This window comes from Agrilus planipennis, unplaced genomic scaffold (assembly GCF_000699045.2).
Source record: "Agrilus planipennis isolate EAB-ADULT unplaced genomic scaffold, Apla_2.0 scaffold42, whole genome shotgun sequence".
Classification (NCBI taxonomy): Eukaryota; Metazoa; Arthropoda; class Insecta; order Coleoptera; family Buprestidae; genus Agrilus; species Agrilus planipennis.
Window position 1 is genome coordinate 660202 of NW_020438888.1, and position 16274 is coordinate 676475.

General features: G+C 31.5%; 2 protein-coding genes and 1 long non-coding RNA gene across 3 annotated transcripts in view; all 3 read right to left on the reverse strand.

Annotated features, from left to right (window-relative positions):
• The window catches only part of LOC108744948 (ankyrin repeat and protein kinase domain-containing protein 1), a 12797-nt gene extending 9483 nt beyond the window's left edge, over positions 1-3314 (reverse strand). Inside the window, exon 1 of the mRNA XM_025981713.1 lies at positions 2957-3314. The gene's annotated coding sequence lies outside the window, so the exon portion shown is untranslated. The remainder of the gene's footprint in view (positions 1-2956) is intronic.
• A 2306-nt stretch (positions 3315-5620) lies between these two features.
• Positions 5621-6720, reverse strand: LOC108744981. Its single transcript, XR_003232603.1, has 2 exons — positions 6314-6720; positions 5621-6243 (listed from the first exon to the last, which is right to left on the reverse strand). It is a non-coding gene; the product is annotated as an uncharacterized LOC108744981 (long non-coding RNA).
• A 2493-nt stretch (positions 6721-9213) lies between these two features.
• Positions 9214-13928, reverse strand: LOC108744982. Its single transcript, XM_025981766.1, has 4 exons — positions 13730-13928; positions 13344-13653; positions 12590-12694; positions 9214-9315 (listed from the first exon to the last, which is right to left on the reverse strand). Exons 1-4 carry the CDS (start codon positions 13859-13861, stop codon positions 9281-9283), a joined length of 582 nt encoding a protein of 193 aa, XP_025837551.1. The 5' UTR covers positions 13862-13928; the 3' UTR covers positions 9214-9280.
• Positions 13929-16274: the final 2346 nt, after the last annotated feature.

Here is a 16274-nt window from a genome sequence, read left to right on the forward strand (position 1 = left end):
AAGACAAATTTTGTGTCTTAAAGCTTTTCTTTACGTAAGCGCTTTCGTAAGTCGCCAGTGAAAAGACCGAAGTACAAAATACGCTGTTATATAATTACGTATGCATTCGTCAGGTAAAATTAAAAGAAGCAATGCTTATATTTCGTGGGGCTTCTTGAATAGTAATGGCAATTTTTCAACCAAAAGTCAAAGTTGTTAGTTTCATTTACTTATTAGCTGAAGTTTATTAACCTTTAGTAGTAAATTATTGACCTTGCGAATTATTTGCATTAGAATTTTATTTTTATATTTATATATAAAATAAACTTTGTATGAATTTTATGTTTCCAAAATTTTGCTGCTCACATACCTAATCTATTCACGTATCGAGATACGATGAGTGGCAAGATAAGTGGGTGATTTCAAGGTAAAACAGTTAATTGGTTTCTAATCGTTGCTCACGTCAAATGATAAAAGAACGATCAAAACTATGCTCCCTTTGATGTTCAATTGATAAAACAAGCCACTTGAGAAAAAAAAATAAATAAAAAAATCTAAAAAACCCAACTGCGAAGAAAACGAGATAAAAAGGCGGAAACACTATTCAAGCGTCAAAGTTAATTAATAATAATTTGTAAAATATCACTCTAGCTTCAAATGAAGTCAACATTCAAAAACTGCAAAGCAGGGGTTTAGTTTTTTTTTTTTAAATAGCGTTATTCTTTCTTCAGTCTTAACTGCGGGTGTGATTCTAGTAGATATTCAAAATAGGGCTTGAAATTTGTGAATTTTCCGTAAGATAGGAATGAAAGCCAGAAATTAGCCACAACACTAGTGGCTGTGGGGTTGTCAAGGTTCATTAAAGCCAAAAGAATCCAAGAAAGGCATATGGAAAATTAAATTTTTTTTTACTGCTGAAGAATTAATTTTTGTGCTACAATCACAACCTACTTCGAGTATCTTTAGTGTTTTTTGAGGGGTACAGGGATTAACTTGAAGCCAATAGAAAATATTCAGCGTTTAAATTTTGGCCTAATGTTGAAGCACATTAATTAAACAACGGCTTTTAATTACTCTTTACTTTAGGAGGATGTCACTTGAACTCGTGCTATCTACATCCCGCATTTTGAATTTTTTATAAAGTTAGGTACTTTAGAAATTAGCACATTATTGGGTTCGTGATAAGAAGGGTGTAGCCTCGTCCAGCTAGTTACGGACTGTCATATTATAACGATTGTAATGTGTATCAAGCTGGCATATCACTTATGCAATCCTAACATTAAATCATATGTGTAACTTGTAGTTAATTTGTAATAAATTGGATGATCTGCCAGCTCAATATAATGCTAACAGATCACATTGTTGTTTCAGTTGATCTCGCACTTGGAAAACGATCTAATTGGAATCGTAATTTGTAGCTAATTTGTAGTGAAATAATTAGTTTTGTAGTGTCTGTAGGTCTCGAGAAATTGGACGAATCACTAGCTTAACATCACACTAGAAGATCATATTTTTGTTTCAGTTGATCTCTGATTTGCAATCATAATTTGTAGCTAATTTGTAGTGAAATTGTAGTGAATGAATTAATTTTGTAGTCCATAGATATCGAAAAATCAGACTAGCATCAGTTCATTTGACTTCTTGGAATCGGCAGACACCACAAAATTAATTCTTTCACTACAAATTCACTACATATTAGCTACAAAATATGGTTCTAGTTATGTCGTTTTCTAAGCCATGATCTGCTAGCATGATTTCAAGCTAACAGATCATCATCAGATTTTTAGGAATCGGCAAGCTCTACAAAATTAATTATTTCACTACAAATTACACATATGTTTTAATGTGGAGGTTGAATATGTAATCTTATGCGGTTGTTGGGAAGCCATAATCGAAAAATGACACTGCTTTGAATCGGATCTAATTATCTAGGATTTTCCTAATATATTTTCCAATTTTTGCATGCCTGTTATCGTGCTTCTTTTGTTTCGGGAATTGCTTGTTTTTGACGCCTCGGATTTCGTATTATATACGCATATTATAGAATCGAATCTATCAAATGTAGACAGAGAGTAGCTACAGATTCCGCATGAGAGAATGCGTCCAATTGAGAACTTGGCAATTATCCCGAGGGATACACGTGGTTTGTTTGGTCGATTGACGTCACCGGAAAAACATCGACTCTGAGCGTTATTTCACACGAACACATGACAATGACAAGAAACAAACAAAGAAGCGACAAAGGAAACAAAATTTGACGACCTACCGAAGTTTTTAGGGATTCGGGGAATGTCTTTTTAAGTTGTATGGTAGGCGGGAACAAAGAACAATAGAATCATAGACCTTAAAGTATTTGTTTCGCTACAAAATACGTATAATTAAATTTTGTTGTCATAGTTAAATACCTTCGACGATTATGATCATACTCAATTAATTTAGTTCTTCATACACCATTGATATACGCCTTAATTTCTCGCAGACTGCGAGCTTATGTGGTAGAGTTATACACAAAACATGTTCTATTTTAAACCAAAGTTTACCGCAGGTTAATTTGAATTTGGAATATTCCGTAACACAGAAATAGCTCTGACATTGAATCTGTAAGACAAATTTTGTGTAGTAGCTGTTAAAGAAATCAGCGCGAAATTAGCTATTATATTATCAGAACGTGTTTTTAATTAGTAATTGGCACAAGCTTCTCTTTGTTGTCCACAAAAACAAATTACATAAGGACAATTGTTATTTTGTCTTTCAACAATTTGGAGTAATTAAACGATAATTGAATTAATTGAAGTATTTCGTACTTTTTGATAGTTTCTTCTTAGACCAGGTTAGCGTTAACTCGGACTAAGACTGCATTTTCGATTTTATTTTGTTTCCTAAATGGCCTAGTCAGCCGCCGTTGAGATTAACATGCCTTAATATTATATTATATAATTGTGTTTATATAAATGTTTAAAATAACAACAATAACTACCTTTGTTTCTTTGTGACTTTTCTTATTGGTTTTATTTCACTGTTAAGTTTGATCACAAAACAAGCATTCACTGAAAAGAAATCACCCTGTTCACTCTGATCTTCGAAAAGTCCACACGGTAACTAAGGAGATTTATTTCAAAACATTTATTTATAATTCGTACATAGAGCCGTGTTACGAGATCACTTGGAAAAGCATCGATTATAAACAGCAAAGGCGAAAAGCGTTTTAATATTTTTCGTGGGGTGTGTACTATGGTTTACGCGACTGTTTTGCTAAGGGCAATATTTTTTCAAAAAACAACGTCTACGCCTTGTCGACTTGGCTTTTATAAGTTTCGTTTTTCGGGGTAACATTATTAGAAATGTTTATACGTACGTATGCCGTCGTCGTAGTATCAGTTTTGGATGTTGGCCAAATACGAAGTTAATTTCTTTGTTGGGTGCAAAACCGTGTGTGCAATTCTGTTTTCAAACTTGATACATGGCACTTATGTGTTTTATATATGTGTGCATTGTGTATTACAGTAAATATGCCGCGAATTTAGTATGGAATCATAGGGGATACGTACGGATAGATTCCAAAATAAAACCAATATGTATCAAAATAAAATCAATGTATTGATAAATTCGCACATTTTTTGAATTTTGAAATTAGTCCACTCGGTTACATTTTTTATAAAAGCCGCTTCGGCAGGTACCAACTGTACATACCCAAAAGATGCCGATACATTAAGGGGATACAGTAGTACACGCGCCGTAGAGTAAAAACATTCTTATCGGTTCTAGATATCATGAGTTTAATATTTTGGACAGAGGTTTGAAATATTGTAGTAAGATAGATAAAGCTTTGTTCTAAAGCTTGTCGAAGGCTAGTTTTTAATTTTTTAATTTCTGTTGAAAATACGTGTCCTACAAGAAGTATCAATTTTAAGCACTTGTAAAAGCTTTTAATGACCGTATTATTAAAAACCAAAAACGTACCGAGTTAGTGTGCACCTTTGTCTATTACCATACAAAAAATTACATATTTATCTCGCAGCGTTAAATCACAGTGTTTATAATAGAAACCCATGTTTTCGAAAAAATTCACACTGGACACGAGCGGTCAATTCCCCTAATAAATGACACCGAATCTTTTTCTGTTTACCGATTGCAACCGCGAATAATGAAATTTTTAGCCGCGAATATAGGAACCGGGTTGCAATTTTTTCATCCGCGAATAATGAAAACGCTAATAAGGAAACCGTGAATAAGGAACTTTTGATGTACAGCAAAAGTAGCCAATTTAATTCGTAGTAGAACCTTAATTAATCTATACGTTAGAGACAAGGCGATAAATTTCTACGTTAGGTGTACCGCAAGACTTACATCTTGGGCACCTACTATTTTCATTGCAGCGAATTTCTAGTACAATGACAATAGAAATTAGAAGCATCTAACATGCATTTATGATGCAGTAGATAAATTGCATTACGGTTGGAATATTTTTCGTGTTTTGGCAGGGTTCAGATAATTTTTAATTCAAAGGTTGTAATTTGTAGCATAAAAGAATGCGCAATTGTCCAAGGACTTTTCTGAACAAATACTAGTTGTTGTCTGATGCATATCTATATAGGTACAATTAAGTTTTTGTGTGTTTTTCAAAAATTATCTTCGCCTTTTAATTTTTTTGCAAGATAAGTGAAAATTTATTCCAAATAAGATATCTCTTTTTAAGTGGACACAAATGTGTTGTGACATTGATCCTTAAATATAACAAAAACCGAAACAATTGACGGTTCAATATACAAGTCAAAAATAGATTCGAAAAAGACAAAACAAAAACGTACAAGCGTGGAATACTTTGTTACGTATAAAATTTTTAAAAGGAATTAACTTAGTACTGAAATAAACATAATACAAATGTATTTTGATGAAATAAGAATAATAAATATTAACAATTCCTTGGGATTGTAAATGTGAGAGACATTATTTTACAACTCCTATAATCATATTTCATTTTTCAGTTAAAGATTGTAGAAAAACCGCAAAAGATGCGTGAAATGCCACAAAGGCCATTGAGTTAAATGTGTAAGGACTAGGGTTTTTTAAAATTTCGTTCGACTGCTTGGGTTAGATAATGGTACGAACATGACTTCTTTTGTTGATGAATGCACTAGAGACTATAGAATACATTATTATGTTTAAATGGTTTATTGTTTTAAAAAATATTTCCTGGTTATTTTCGTGATTTAAATAATGAACAAAGTCAGGAATATGCGTAAAATTGTTTTAGTATTAATGAACGAATACATCTATTAGAAATTGTAATTTTAATTTTAATGTAAAAAAGTTTGCTTGTTTGTTTATTACGATTTCACACCTTAATTACTTAACCAATCATCATGAAATTTTGTACATGCATTGCCAGGGATACAGAAAAGGACATAGGGAATGTTTTATCAAGAAAAGAAATCGTGTTCCCTAAGGATAGAAAAATTAGTTTCATATGGTTGTCGATGATTATTGACTAGTACTTAGGATATCAATGCGAGCGAAGCCGCGGGTAAAACCTTGTATTATTTTAAATTTCACAGCTTACTAGTTTTATGTAGACATATACATATATAGGTATGTGTGTTAAAAAAATGGAAAAGTTGATTTAAAAAAAAAAAAACGCTCATTCACATTGCTAATAAATTTAATTTTATTCAATTTCCCCCAAGATATACAGTTTTATTGTTATTTTATTAGGCACAGACTTTTGGGTCCTGTTGAACACTGAAAAGTGGCAATTTATTATCGAGACCGTTAACTTCAAGCATTTCCTTCACGTCAGATAGTTGTGCTGATGACAAACTTCTCTTGCGGCTTATCACATGCAGAAATTTTAAAAAAAATTAAACATTTTTGATACTAAAGAGTAACGAGACCAACAAATGTATCAGTTTTACGCCTTTTACAGTAATATATATGGATTTAGTTATTATTACCCCGTCTGTGAGCCTTGTCAATATTGGAGCATCTGTAAAGAATGGCGAATTCGTTGTAAGTAATTCCAATGACTTTAAATAGCAATAGTTTAGGTTCTTGGGGATAATCCATTTCCAAAATCCCTTGTAAATAAGAACTGTCTGCCAATGTTATTTTCCCTTGCCTTTTAACTTTTACACCGCTGGTTACATTTTTTTGTTCATAAACGGCATTCATACTTTTAGGACCGGTTGAAGTATAACGTACGACCCGGCAATCGAAGATTCTTGTGTTTGCTAAAACAGGGTAATATGGCGCCCCATTCGCTGCAAACTATAAAAAAAAAAATGAAGCGGGTGAATGCATTGTTTTTTTTTTTAAATTTTAAATACAGTTTATTTACCTTCTCTGTTTGGAAAAATTGTACTGCTGATACATCCCTTCTGTCTTTGTCGTTACATTGACCTGGCGAATCTAACTGTGAATAAGAAAATGAAAATAATGCAAGAAAAACAATCGCTGAAAAATGGTTAAACATTTTTACTCCGTTTGATTAGCAACTTTCAAAGCAAAATTGTTCAGCAAATTGAATTAACTGACCCACTTGGGTCTGGTCACGTATTTATGCGTTTTTCTATCGAATAAGTGGTGTTATCTCCTACATCTCAACCGGTGATAATAAAATTCGGGTGGGAAACAATTTTCTTTATTATAAAAGCCGTATATTTTGTATATTTCGATATGTATGCACATAAGTATGTATATGTTTGTGTCAAGAAATTAATTTTTCAACTTTATTTTTTCATATGTAATTTTGTGCATTACGGATTTTTTATAAAAAAAAGGAAAAAAAAATTGTCAAAATTGAATATCCATTAAGTAATCTTATTATTCCGTGTACCCCAGTTTTGAGCACTTGGGCTAGTCTAGTTTTAAATTAACGTAATCTGAATTCTTAGTATATAGTTGCTGATATTATTAATAACAACTTGGCTAGACTAAGTACAGGATTCACTCATAATTTTTTCATAATAGGTTGAAAACCCTGGGACATCAGAAAAATTTAATTTTCTCGATGTACATACGCCGTTCAAAAGTTTATCTAGTACTTCGGGACATCTATGATGTAACGATAAATTATTCAGTATGCAAAATTAATTAATCTAGTTTTGTGTTATTATGGAACTAATGCTTAAATTTTTGAAGTAAAACTTCTTTACGCACCGTGGGGTAAGTTCGTTTCAAGCGGGTTGCTATGTAACGAAATCATGCAACGGGAGTCCCCCCTCTACTCGGCCACGTAGTCGAGTTCGTAGTGGGGATCGCTTGAGCCATGAGCGCGCTTTAATGCAACGTTCGTTACAGGTAACTCCGCCATGTATAGTGTAAAATTTAAATTCATAGTGCACAAATAATACCATTAAACCTCTATCCCGGTATGTTTGTGCGTTTGAAGAAGTTTCACTTCAGTAGCGTCTTGTATAATTACACGTTGTATTTTTTTTTTTAATTGTAAATTTACCGATGACTCGCATCTATCAATAAATGATAAAGCNGACATGTACATGTACACAATCTTTGATAATTAAATGGAAGCAGGTGAATGTATTGTTTTTTTTTTTGTTTTAATTATAAATACAGTTTACTTACCTTCTTTGCTTGGAAAGATTTTACCGCTTTAACATTCTTTCTGTCTTTGTCATTACATTGGCCTGGCGAGACCTGTGAATAAGCAAATGAAAATAATGCAAGAAAAACAATCGCTGAAAAATGCTTAAACATTTTTACTCAGTTTAATTAGCAACTTTCAAACGAAAATCGTTCAGCAAATTGAGTTAACTAACCCAGTTGGGTCGGGTTACCTATTTATATGATTTTTACCGATTTCGCGCATCTCTTAATTAATGATAAAGCTAATTAGTGTGTTCGCGCGTGAAAGTACTCATGGATATAATAATCGTATCTGTAAAATTTGAGGAAATTTTGTTTCAATTGATATTACATTTATATTAGACTTATTCAATACAGGGACTATTTATCTGTGATAATTATGTTATTAACTAAAAATATCAATGATTCCTCTATCAATGCGAGCGAAGCCGCGGGTAGAACCTATCAAGAAATTTTGTATACACACTATCAAGGGTACATTAAAGGACATAGGGTATTATGATAAATTTCATAGCTTACTTACTAGTTTTATGTAGACATATACATATATAGGCATGTATATTAAAAAAATGGAAAAGTTGAATTAAAAAAAAAATGCTCATTCACATTGCTTATAAATTTAATTTTATTCAATGTCCATCAAGATATAGAGTTTTATTATTTTATTATGCGCAGACTTGTGGGTCCTGTTGAACTTTGGAAAGTGGCAGTTTATTATCCAGACCGTTAACTTCAAGCATTTCATTCACTTTAGATAGTTGTGCTGATGACAAACTTCTATTGCGGCTTATCACATGCAGAAATTCTAAAAAAATGAAATGCTTTTGATACTAAAGAGTAACGACTTATAGGCGACTTATACTGTATCAGTTTCAGGCCTTTTCACATAAAATACAAGGTAGTTTCTTTATAAATACTTTTTCTCGGGTATAAAAGCTCAAAAAATCGTTAATTTCATATCAATCCTTACATGCACTAACTCATGTATGTAGGTAAATCTTTAAATTTACAGCTTTTACAGTAATATATATGGATATAGCTATTCTTACCCCGTCTGTTAGACTTGTCAATATTGGAGCATCTGTAAAGAACGGCGAATTCATCGTATTTAATTCCAATAACTTTAAATACCAATAGTTTAGGTTCTTGGGGATAATCCATTTCCAAAATCCCTTGTAAATAAGCGCTGTCTGCTAATGTTATTTTCCCTTGCCTTTTAACTTTTACACCGCTGGTTACATTTTTTTGTTCATAAACGGCATTCATACTTTTAGGACCAGTTGAAGTATAACGTATGACCCGGCAATCGAAGATTTTTGTGTTTGCTAAAACAGGGTAATATGGCGCCCCATTTGCTGCAAACTATAAAAAAAAAAAATATGAAGCGGGTGAACGCATCGTTTTTTTTTTCCAATTATGAATACAGTTTATTTACCTTCTGTGTTTGGAAAAATTGTACCGCTTTAACATCTCTTCTGTCTCTGTCATTACATTGACCTGGCGAATCCAACTGTGAATAAGAAAATGAAAATAATGCAAGAAAAACAATCCTTACTAGTTTTATGTAGACATATACATATATAGGTATGTGTGTTAAAAAAATGGAAAAGTTGATTTAAAAAAAAATGCTCATTCACATTGCTTATTAATTTGATTTTATTCAGTTTCCGCCAAGATACACAGTTTTATTATTATATTATTATGCACAGGCTTGTAGGTCCTGTTGAATACCAGGAAGTGGAAAATCTTTATCGATACCGTTAGCATCGAGGATATCACTCGCTTCTAATACTAGTTTTGATGACAAATAATTCTCGCGGCTTAGAACATAGAGAAATTCTAAAAAAATTAAATATTTTTGATAATAAATAGTAACGAGTAGTACATTCTTTATAAATACATTCTCCCGAATAAAGGATTGTATAATTTTTGGGGCTTTTACTGTAAGAGTTTGATACATGTTAGGTTTTTCCAACGACGATGTAATATAGGTATACTAAATGAGAAATTATTTATTAAGCATTACCGATAAGTTCTTGAAATGTTTGATAAGTAATTTCTAATTGTAAGTATTAGGTGTAATAATGTTTTAGGCAAACCTTGATTGTACGTGACTTTTTAAGATAATCTATAATTGGACTTTTCGGTTAAAAATTAACCGAATTAAACTGACGTTTAAAATATGTAATAAAAAAATGGAAAGGTTTTTTATGACTACATTCTATATCTGGTCTGTATGTCCGAATTTTGACGTATTAGAGGCGATCGCGCATAATTGCAAAAAATTTAGCGGGTGTCTATTCGGCTGTACAGTTGGTTGCATACTTTGTAAAGCATCATTGATAAAGCGTAGCAGGTACGAAACTCCGGCGATAAAAGCTCAAAAAATCGTTAATTTCATAGCAATTCTTACATGTACTAACTTATGCATGTAGGTAAATCTTGAGATTTAGAGCTTTTACAGTAATATATATGGATATAGTTATTCTTACCCCGTCTGTGAGCCTTGTCAATATTGGAGCATCTGTAAAGAATGGCGAATTCACCGTATTTACTTACTAGTTTTATGTAGACATATACATATATAGGTATGTGTGTTAAAAAAATGGAAAAGTTGATTTAAAAAAAAAAAAAACGCTCATTCACATTGCTAATAAATTTAATTTTATTCAATTTCCCCCAAGATATACAGTTTTATTGTTATTTTATTAGGCACAGACTTTTGGGTCCTGTTGAACACTGAAAAGTGGCAATTTATTATCGAGACCGTTAACTTCAAGCATTTCCTTCACGTCAGATAGTNTTGTACCGCTTTAACATCTCTTCTGTCTCTGTCATTACATTGACCTGGCGAATCCAACTGTGAATAAGAAAATGAAAATAATGCAAGAAAAACAATCACTGAAAAATGGTTAAACATTTTTACTCCGTTTGATTAGCAACTTTTAAAGTAAAATCGTTCAGTAAATTGAGTTAACTAACCTAATTAGGTGTAGTCGCGTATTTATGTGTTTTCTCATCGGATAAGCGGCGTTATCTCCTATTCCTGAACGGGTGATAACAAAATTCACTCAGGAAACATTTTTTTATAATAAGTTTGTTCAATATGGAAAATTAATTAATGTAGTTTTGTGTCATTATGTAACTAATAGTTAATTTTTTTCAGTCTCAAACTTGCCGATTTCTCGCATCTCTTAATGAATAATAAATTTAATTAGTGTGTTTGCGCGTGGAAGTACTCATGGATATAATAATCGTATCTGTATATTTTAAGGAAAATTTGTTTCAATCGTTATTACATTTATGTTAGACTTATTCAAGATAGGGATTTTCTAATTATGTTAATTATTTCATTCACTAAAAATATCAATGATTGCTGTCCATTTTATATGGACAACTCAATTATTATAATTATTCAATAACTTCTGTGGTGAAAAAATTGAGAAAACCAGCAACTTACCGTTACCCACTGGAAATGCTAAAAATTATTTTTGTATTGACAAACGAATTAAGAGTTTTTTTATAATGAAAAAATGTATATATGTTGAACATATGCAGCTTTCCTCGCATTCGATACATACATATGTAAGTACGTGTAAGTAAAATTGAAGTGTCTCAAAGTATACGGTTATTTGTATGCTATTTAGACAGTAACGGCAATTGTCTGTCTGTCTGTCTGTATGGGATAATTTTCGAAACGGCTGAAGCGATCACATTTGTGAAATAATCGTCACTTTTGTCGTCATTTTCAATACATAAAAATTGTGTCGCTATTTTTTGGGGAAATTTTGTTTAAACTTAATTTTTTTAATTTTCTAAGAATTTTGTCCCATATTACGTTTCTCCAACGTTTATTTGTGCTATTGTTTTAAAAACTAATTCATGTTTATAGCAAAAATTTGATTTTGGTCATTTTGGAAATTATTGTTATTTTACAATTAGGTTGTTACTTGTTAAATGTTTTAAGAGGTAGTCGAGCGAAGACATATATATGGTATGCATTAAATTAATTAATAAATATGTAGTTAAAATCTTTCTTACATCCAAAAAAGTTAAATTAAAATAATTTATATCGTGGCTAAAAACAAACTTTAATGGTTGTAATAGGTTAAAAATCTTGAGACTTTAAATTCAATTCCGTTGATGTTCTTGAGGTCCCCAAGACGCCAATCAAAAGTTCATTTACTACTTTGAGACATTTATTTAGTTAAAAATTTTTGGATAAGTCAAGTTAATTTACATACAATAAGTCCTTAAGTCTAGATCCAGTCTAGTTCTGAATTTGTTTTTTAGCAGTGTAGGTGTAAACTGAAAATATCGCTTGTAATCTTTAAGTCGATACAAACAGAAAAGGGGAACCGTGATAATCTTCTCAACGATTGCAGGGTATTCATGTACAAGTTCGATCCAAAAGTCATTCAAAACTTGAATCAGCTACTTCAAATTTTTGTTTTAATGAGGATGAATCCTTAATATCGATCAAGTTGTTATACTGCGTGAGAGGCAGTTAACATTGATTGTTTAGTCTGATTTGCGAATGGATTTTGTTCTAAGTGGCTGTACTGTAAGTCCACCTCTGGAAAATATTCCTTGAAGGATTTCTTTAGGTTCAATAGATGTTCATATATGTATTTACCTTCATTTGTAACTGATTTATTTTATTTTATTAATGATTTATGTGCTTTTATTGGGCAAATTAAAATAAAAAAATTAATAAAGAGTATCTACTAACCCAGCTGGGTCTAGACACGTATTTATTCGCTTTTTTTTTTGATCAGATAAATGACTTTATCTCTCACTCTTCAATGCGTGGTAAAAAATTTAATAGTAATTCTTCTCGTTTTTTAATTTAAAAAAAACTTGCGCTTGGGAAAACGCCGCCGGTAAAACGTATCATGAAATTTTGTACACATTGTCAGGGGTACAAAAAAGGTCGTGGGGTACTTTTTATTTAGGAAAAAGTATTNATATTATTATGCACAGGCTTGTAGGTCCTGTTGAATACCAGGAAGTGGAAAATCTTTATCGATACCGTTAGCATCGAGGATATCACTCGCTTCTAATACTAGTTTTGATGACAAATAATTCTCGCGGCTTAGAACATAGAGAAATTCTAAAAAAATTAAATATTTTTGATAATAAATAGTAACGAGTAGTACATTCTTTATAAATACATTCTCCCGAATAAAGGATTGTATAATTTTTGGGGCTTTTACTGTAAGAGTTTGATACATGTTAGGTTTTTCCAACGACGATGTAATATAGGTATACTAAATGAGAAATTATTTATTAAGCATTACCGATAAGTTCTTGAAATGTTTGATAAGTAATTTCTAATTGTATTAGGTGTAATAATGTTTTAGGCAAACCTTGATTGTACGTGACTTTTTAAGATAATCTATAATTGGACTTTTCGGTTAAAAATTAACCGAATTAAACTGACGTTTAAAATATGTAATAAAAAAATGGAAAGGTTTTTTATGACTACATTCTATATCTGGTCTGTATGTCCGAATTTTGACGTATTAGAGGCGATCGCGCATAATTGCAAAAAATTTAGCGGGTGTCTATTCGGCTGTACAGTTGGTTGCATACTTTGTAAAGCATCATTGATAAAGCGTAGCAGGTACGAAACTCCGGCGATAAAAGCTCAAAAAATCGTTAATTTCATAGCAATTCTTACATGTACTAACTTATGCATGTAGGTAAATCTTGAGATTTAGAGCTTTTACAGTAATATATATGGATATAGTTATTCTTACCCCGTCTGTGAGCCTTGTCAATGTTGGAGCATTGGTAAAGAATGGCGAATTCACCGTATTTAACTCCAATGACTTTAAATACAGATCGTTTAGGTTCTTTGGGATAATCTAATTCTATCCCTTGTAATTGGGAACCGTGTGATACTTTTACTACACCTTGCCCTCTAACTTTTACACCGGTGGTTAGATTTTTGTGTTCATAAACGGTAAGCAAGTTTTTAGAACTCGTTGCAAAATAACGTTCGACCCGGCAATCGAAGATAGGTGAGTTTGCCATTATAGCGTAATATGGCGCCCCATTGTCTGCAAACTATGAAAAAAAAATTATGAAGCAGGTGAATGTATTGTTTTTTTTTTTGTTTTAATTATAAATACAGTTTACTTACCTTCTTTGCTTGGAAAGATTTTACCGCTTTAACATTCTTTCTGTCTTTGTCATTACATTGGCCTGGCGAGACCTGTGAGTAAGCAAATGAAAATAATGCAAGAAAAACAATCGCTGAAAAATGCTTAAACATTTTTACTCAGTTTAATTAGCAACTTTCAAACGAAAATCGTTCAGCAAATTGAGTTAACTAACTCAGTTGGGTCGGGTTACCTATTTATATGATTTTTACCGATTTCGCGCATCTCTTAATTAATGATAAAGCTAATTAGTGTGTTCGCGCGTGAAAGTACTCATGGATATAATAATCGTATCTGTAAAATTTGAGGAAATTTTGTTTCAATTGATATTACATTTATATTAGACTTATTCAAGATAGGGACTTTCTAGCTATGTTAATTATTTCATTCACTAAAAATGTTAACGATTCCTCTCCATTTTATATGAACAACTCAATTATTATAATTATTCAATTACTTCTGTGGTGTAAAAAATGGAGAAAATCGGGAACTCATCGTTACCCACTGAAAAAAGCTAAAAATTGTTTTTGTATTGACAAACGAATATCTTTCTCACAGATATTTTTATAAATTCCACTGTTTGCTTGCTCTTTTCAATTTTCGATATTCAAAAGAAAGAAAAATTAATTAAAAAAAAAAACTCATTCTCCTTGTTAATAAATTTAATTTCAATCAATTTCCCATAAAGTCTACAGTTTTTTTGTTATTTTATTATGAGCAGATTTTTGAACTACAGAACATTGGAAAGTTTCAGTACCTACATTAAGAAGACCGTTTTTTTTTAAGAATTCTACTCAGTCTAGACCATTGGTCTTGTGAAAAAGTTCTATTGTGGCTTATCACATGCATAAATTCTAAAAAAAAATTAATACTTATGATACTAAACAGTATCTATATCAATGACGGCTAATCATAATTAGAAGTGTGTTAAGGTGGTGAAGCGGGTGTTATCCTGCGTGTGTTTGTCAATCGCTTATACCGCCTTTACTCACCCTAAAACCCTAAATACGTTTTTCGTTATATAAAATTGGATATTTTTTTTGGCTTTACCATTAAGGTTTGATACACGCTGGGTTTTACCAATGACGATAAGTTAATATTCATTTTGGAAATAAAACAATGTATCTACATAAAAATTGTGTCCCTAAATTTTGTGTAAATTTGCCTTTTTTTTTTTAATTTTCTAAGAATTGTTGCCCCATATTACGTTTCACAAACGTTTCTTTGTGCTATTGTTATAAAAACTTATTCATGTTGATAACAAAAGTTTGATTTTGGTTAATTTTCTAAAGTTTCACAGAAATTATTGTTAGTTTATAGTTTTAGATTTTTGGGTTGTCACTTATTAAATGATTTAAGAGTAAACTTTAATGGTTGAAATAGGTTAAAAATCTTGGGACTTTAAATTCAATTCCGTTGATGTTCTTGAGGTCCCCAAGACGCCAATCAAAAGTTCATTTACTACTTCGGGACATCTATTTAGTAAAAAACTGCTCGATAAGACAAATTAATTTACATACAATTAGTCCTTAAGTCGTTAATTTGCCGATGTCGCTTATCTCTCAATCTACGAAGAAGATAATAAACAATGGTGTGTTTCCACGTAAAAATACTTAAATTTAGAAATCTTACTGTGATTTTTTCAGACTTTCGATAACGTTTCGTAATAAATAATTGTATCGTTTTTTTTCTTTTTTCAAATTTAATCCGACAATTAAATTCGAATATCTCGAGTGAGATTCAGTCTAGTCTAAATTTGTAATCTTTAAGTCGATACAAGCAGAAACAGGAACCGTGATAACCTTTTCAACGACTGCAGGGTATTCATGTACAAGTTCGATCCAAAAGTCATTCAAAACTTGAATCAGCTACTTCAAATTTTTGTTTTAATGAGGATGAATCCTTAATATCGATCAAGTTGTTATACTGCGTGAGAGGCAGTTAACATTGATTGTTTAGTCTGATTTGCGAATGGATTTTGTTCTAAGTGGCTGTACTGTAAGTCCACCTCTGGAAAATATCCATCAAGAATTTCTTTAGGTTCAGTAGATGTTCTTATATGGTTTTACCTACCTTCATTTGTAACTGATTTATTTTATTTTATTAATGATTTATGTGCTTTTATTGGGCAAATTAAAATAAAAAAATTAATAAAGAGTATCTACTAACCCAGCTGGGTCTAGACACGTATTTATTCGCTTTTTTTTTTGATCAGATAAATGACTTTATCTCTCACTCTTCAATGCGTGGTAAAAAATTTAATAGTAATTCTTCTCGTTTTTTAATTTAAAAAAAACTTGCGCTTGGGAAAACGCCGCCGGTAAAACGTATCATGAAATTTTGTACACATTGTCAGGGGTACAAAAAAGGTCATGGGGTACTTTTTATTCAGGAAAAAGTATCGTTTTGGTGGGATAGGTAAATTAATTTTTTGTGATAATGTAGTCGTCGATGAAACCTTGTATTATGATAAATTTCACAGTTTACTTACTAGTTTTATGTAGACATATACCTACTTATGTATAT

Bases quoted from the DNA above. Each gene is read 5' to 3' on its own strand.
- LOC108744982 (XM_025981766.1), bottom strand. From the start codon at position 13,861: ATGTTTAAGCATTTTTCAGCGATTGTTTTTCTTGCATTATTTTCATTT. The intron at 13,654-13,729 runs GTAAGTAAACTG...TTTTTTTCATAG, and splicing joins AATCTTTCCAAGCAAAGAAG to TTTGCAGACAATGGGGCGCC. The intron at 12,695-13,343 runs GTAAGAATAACT...TAATTTTTTTAG, and splicing joins TGACAAGGCTCACAGACGGG to AATTTCTCTATGTTCTAAGC.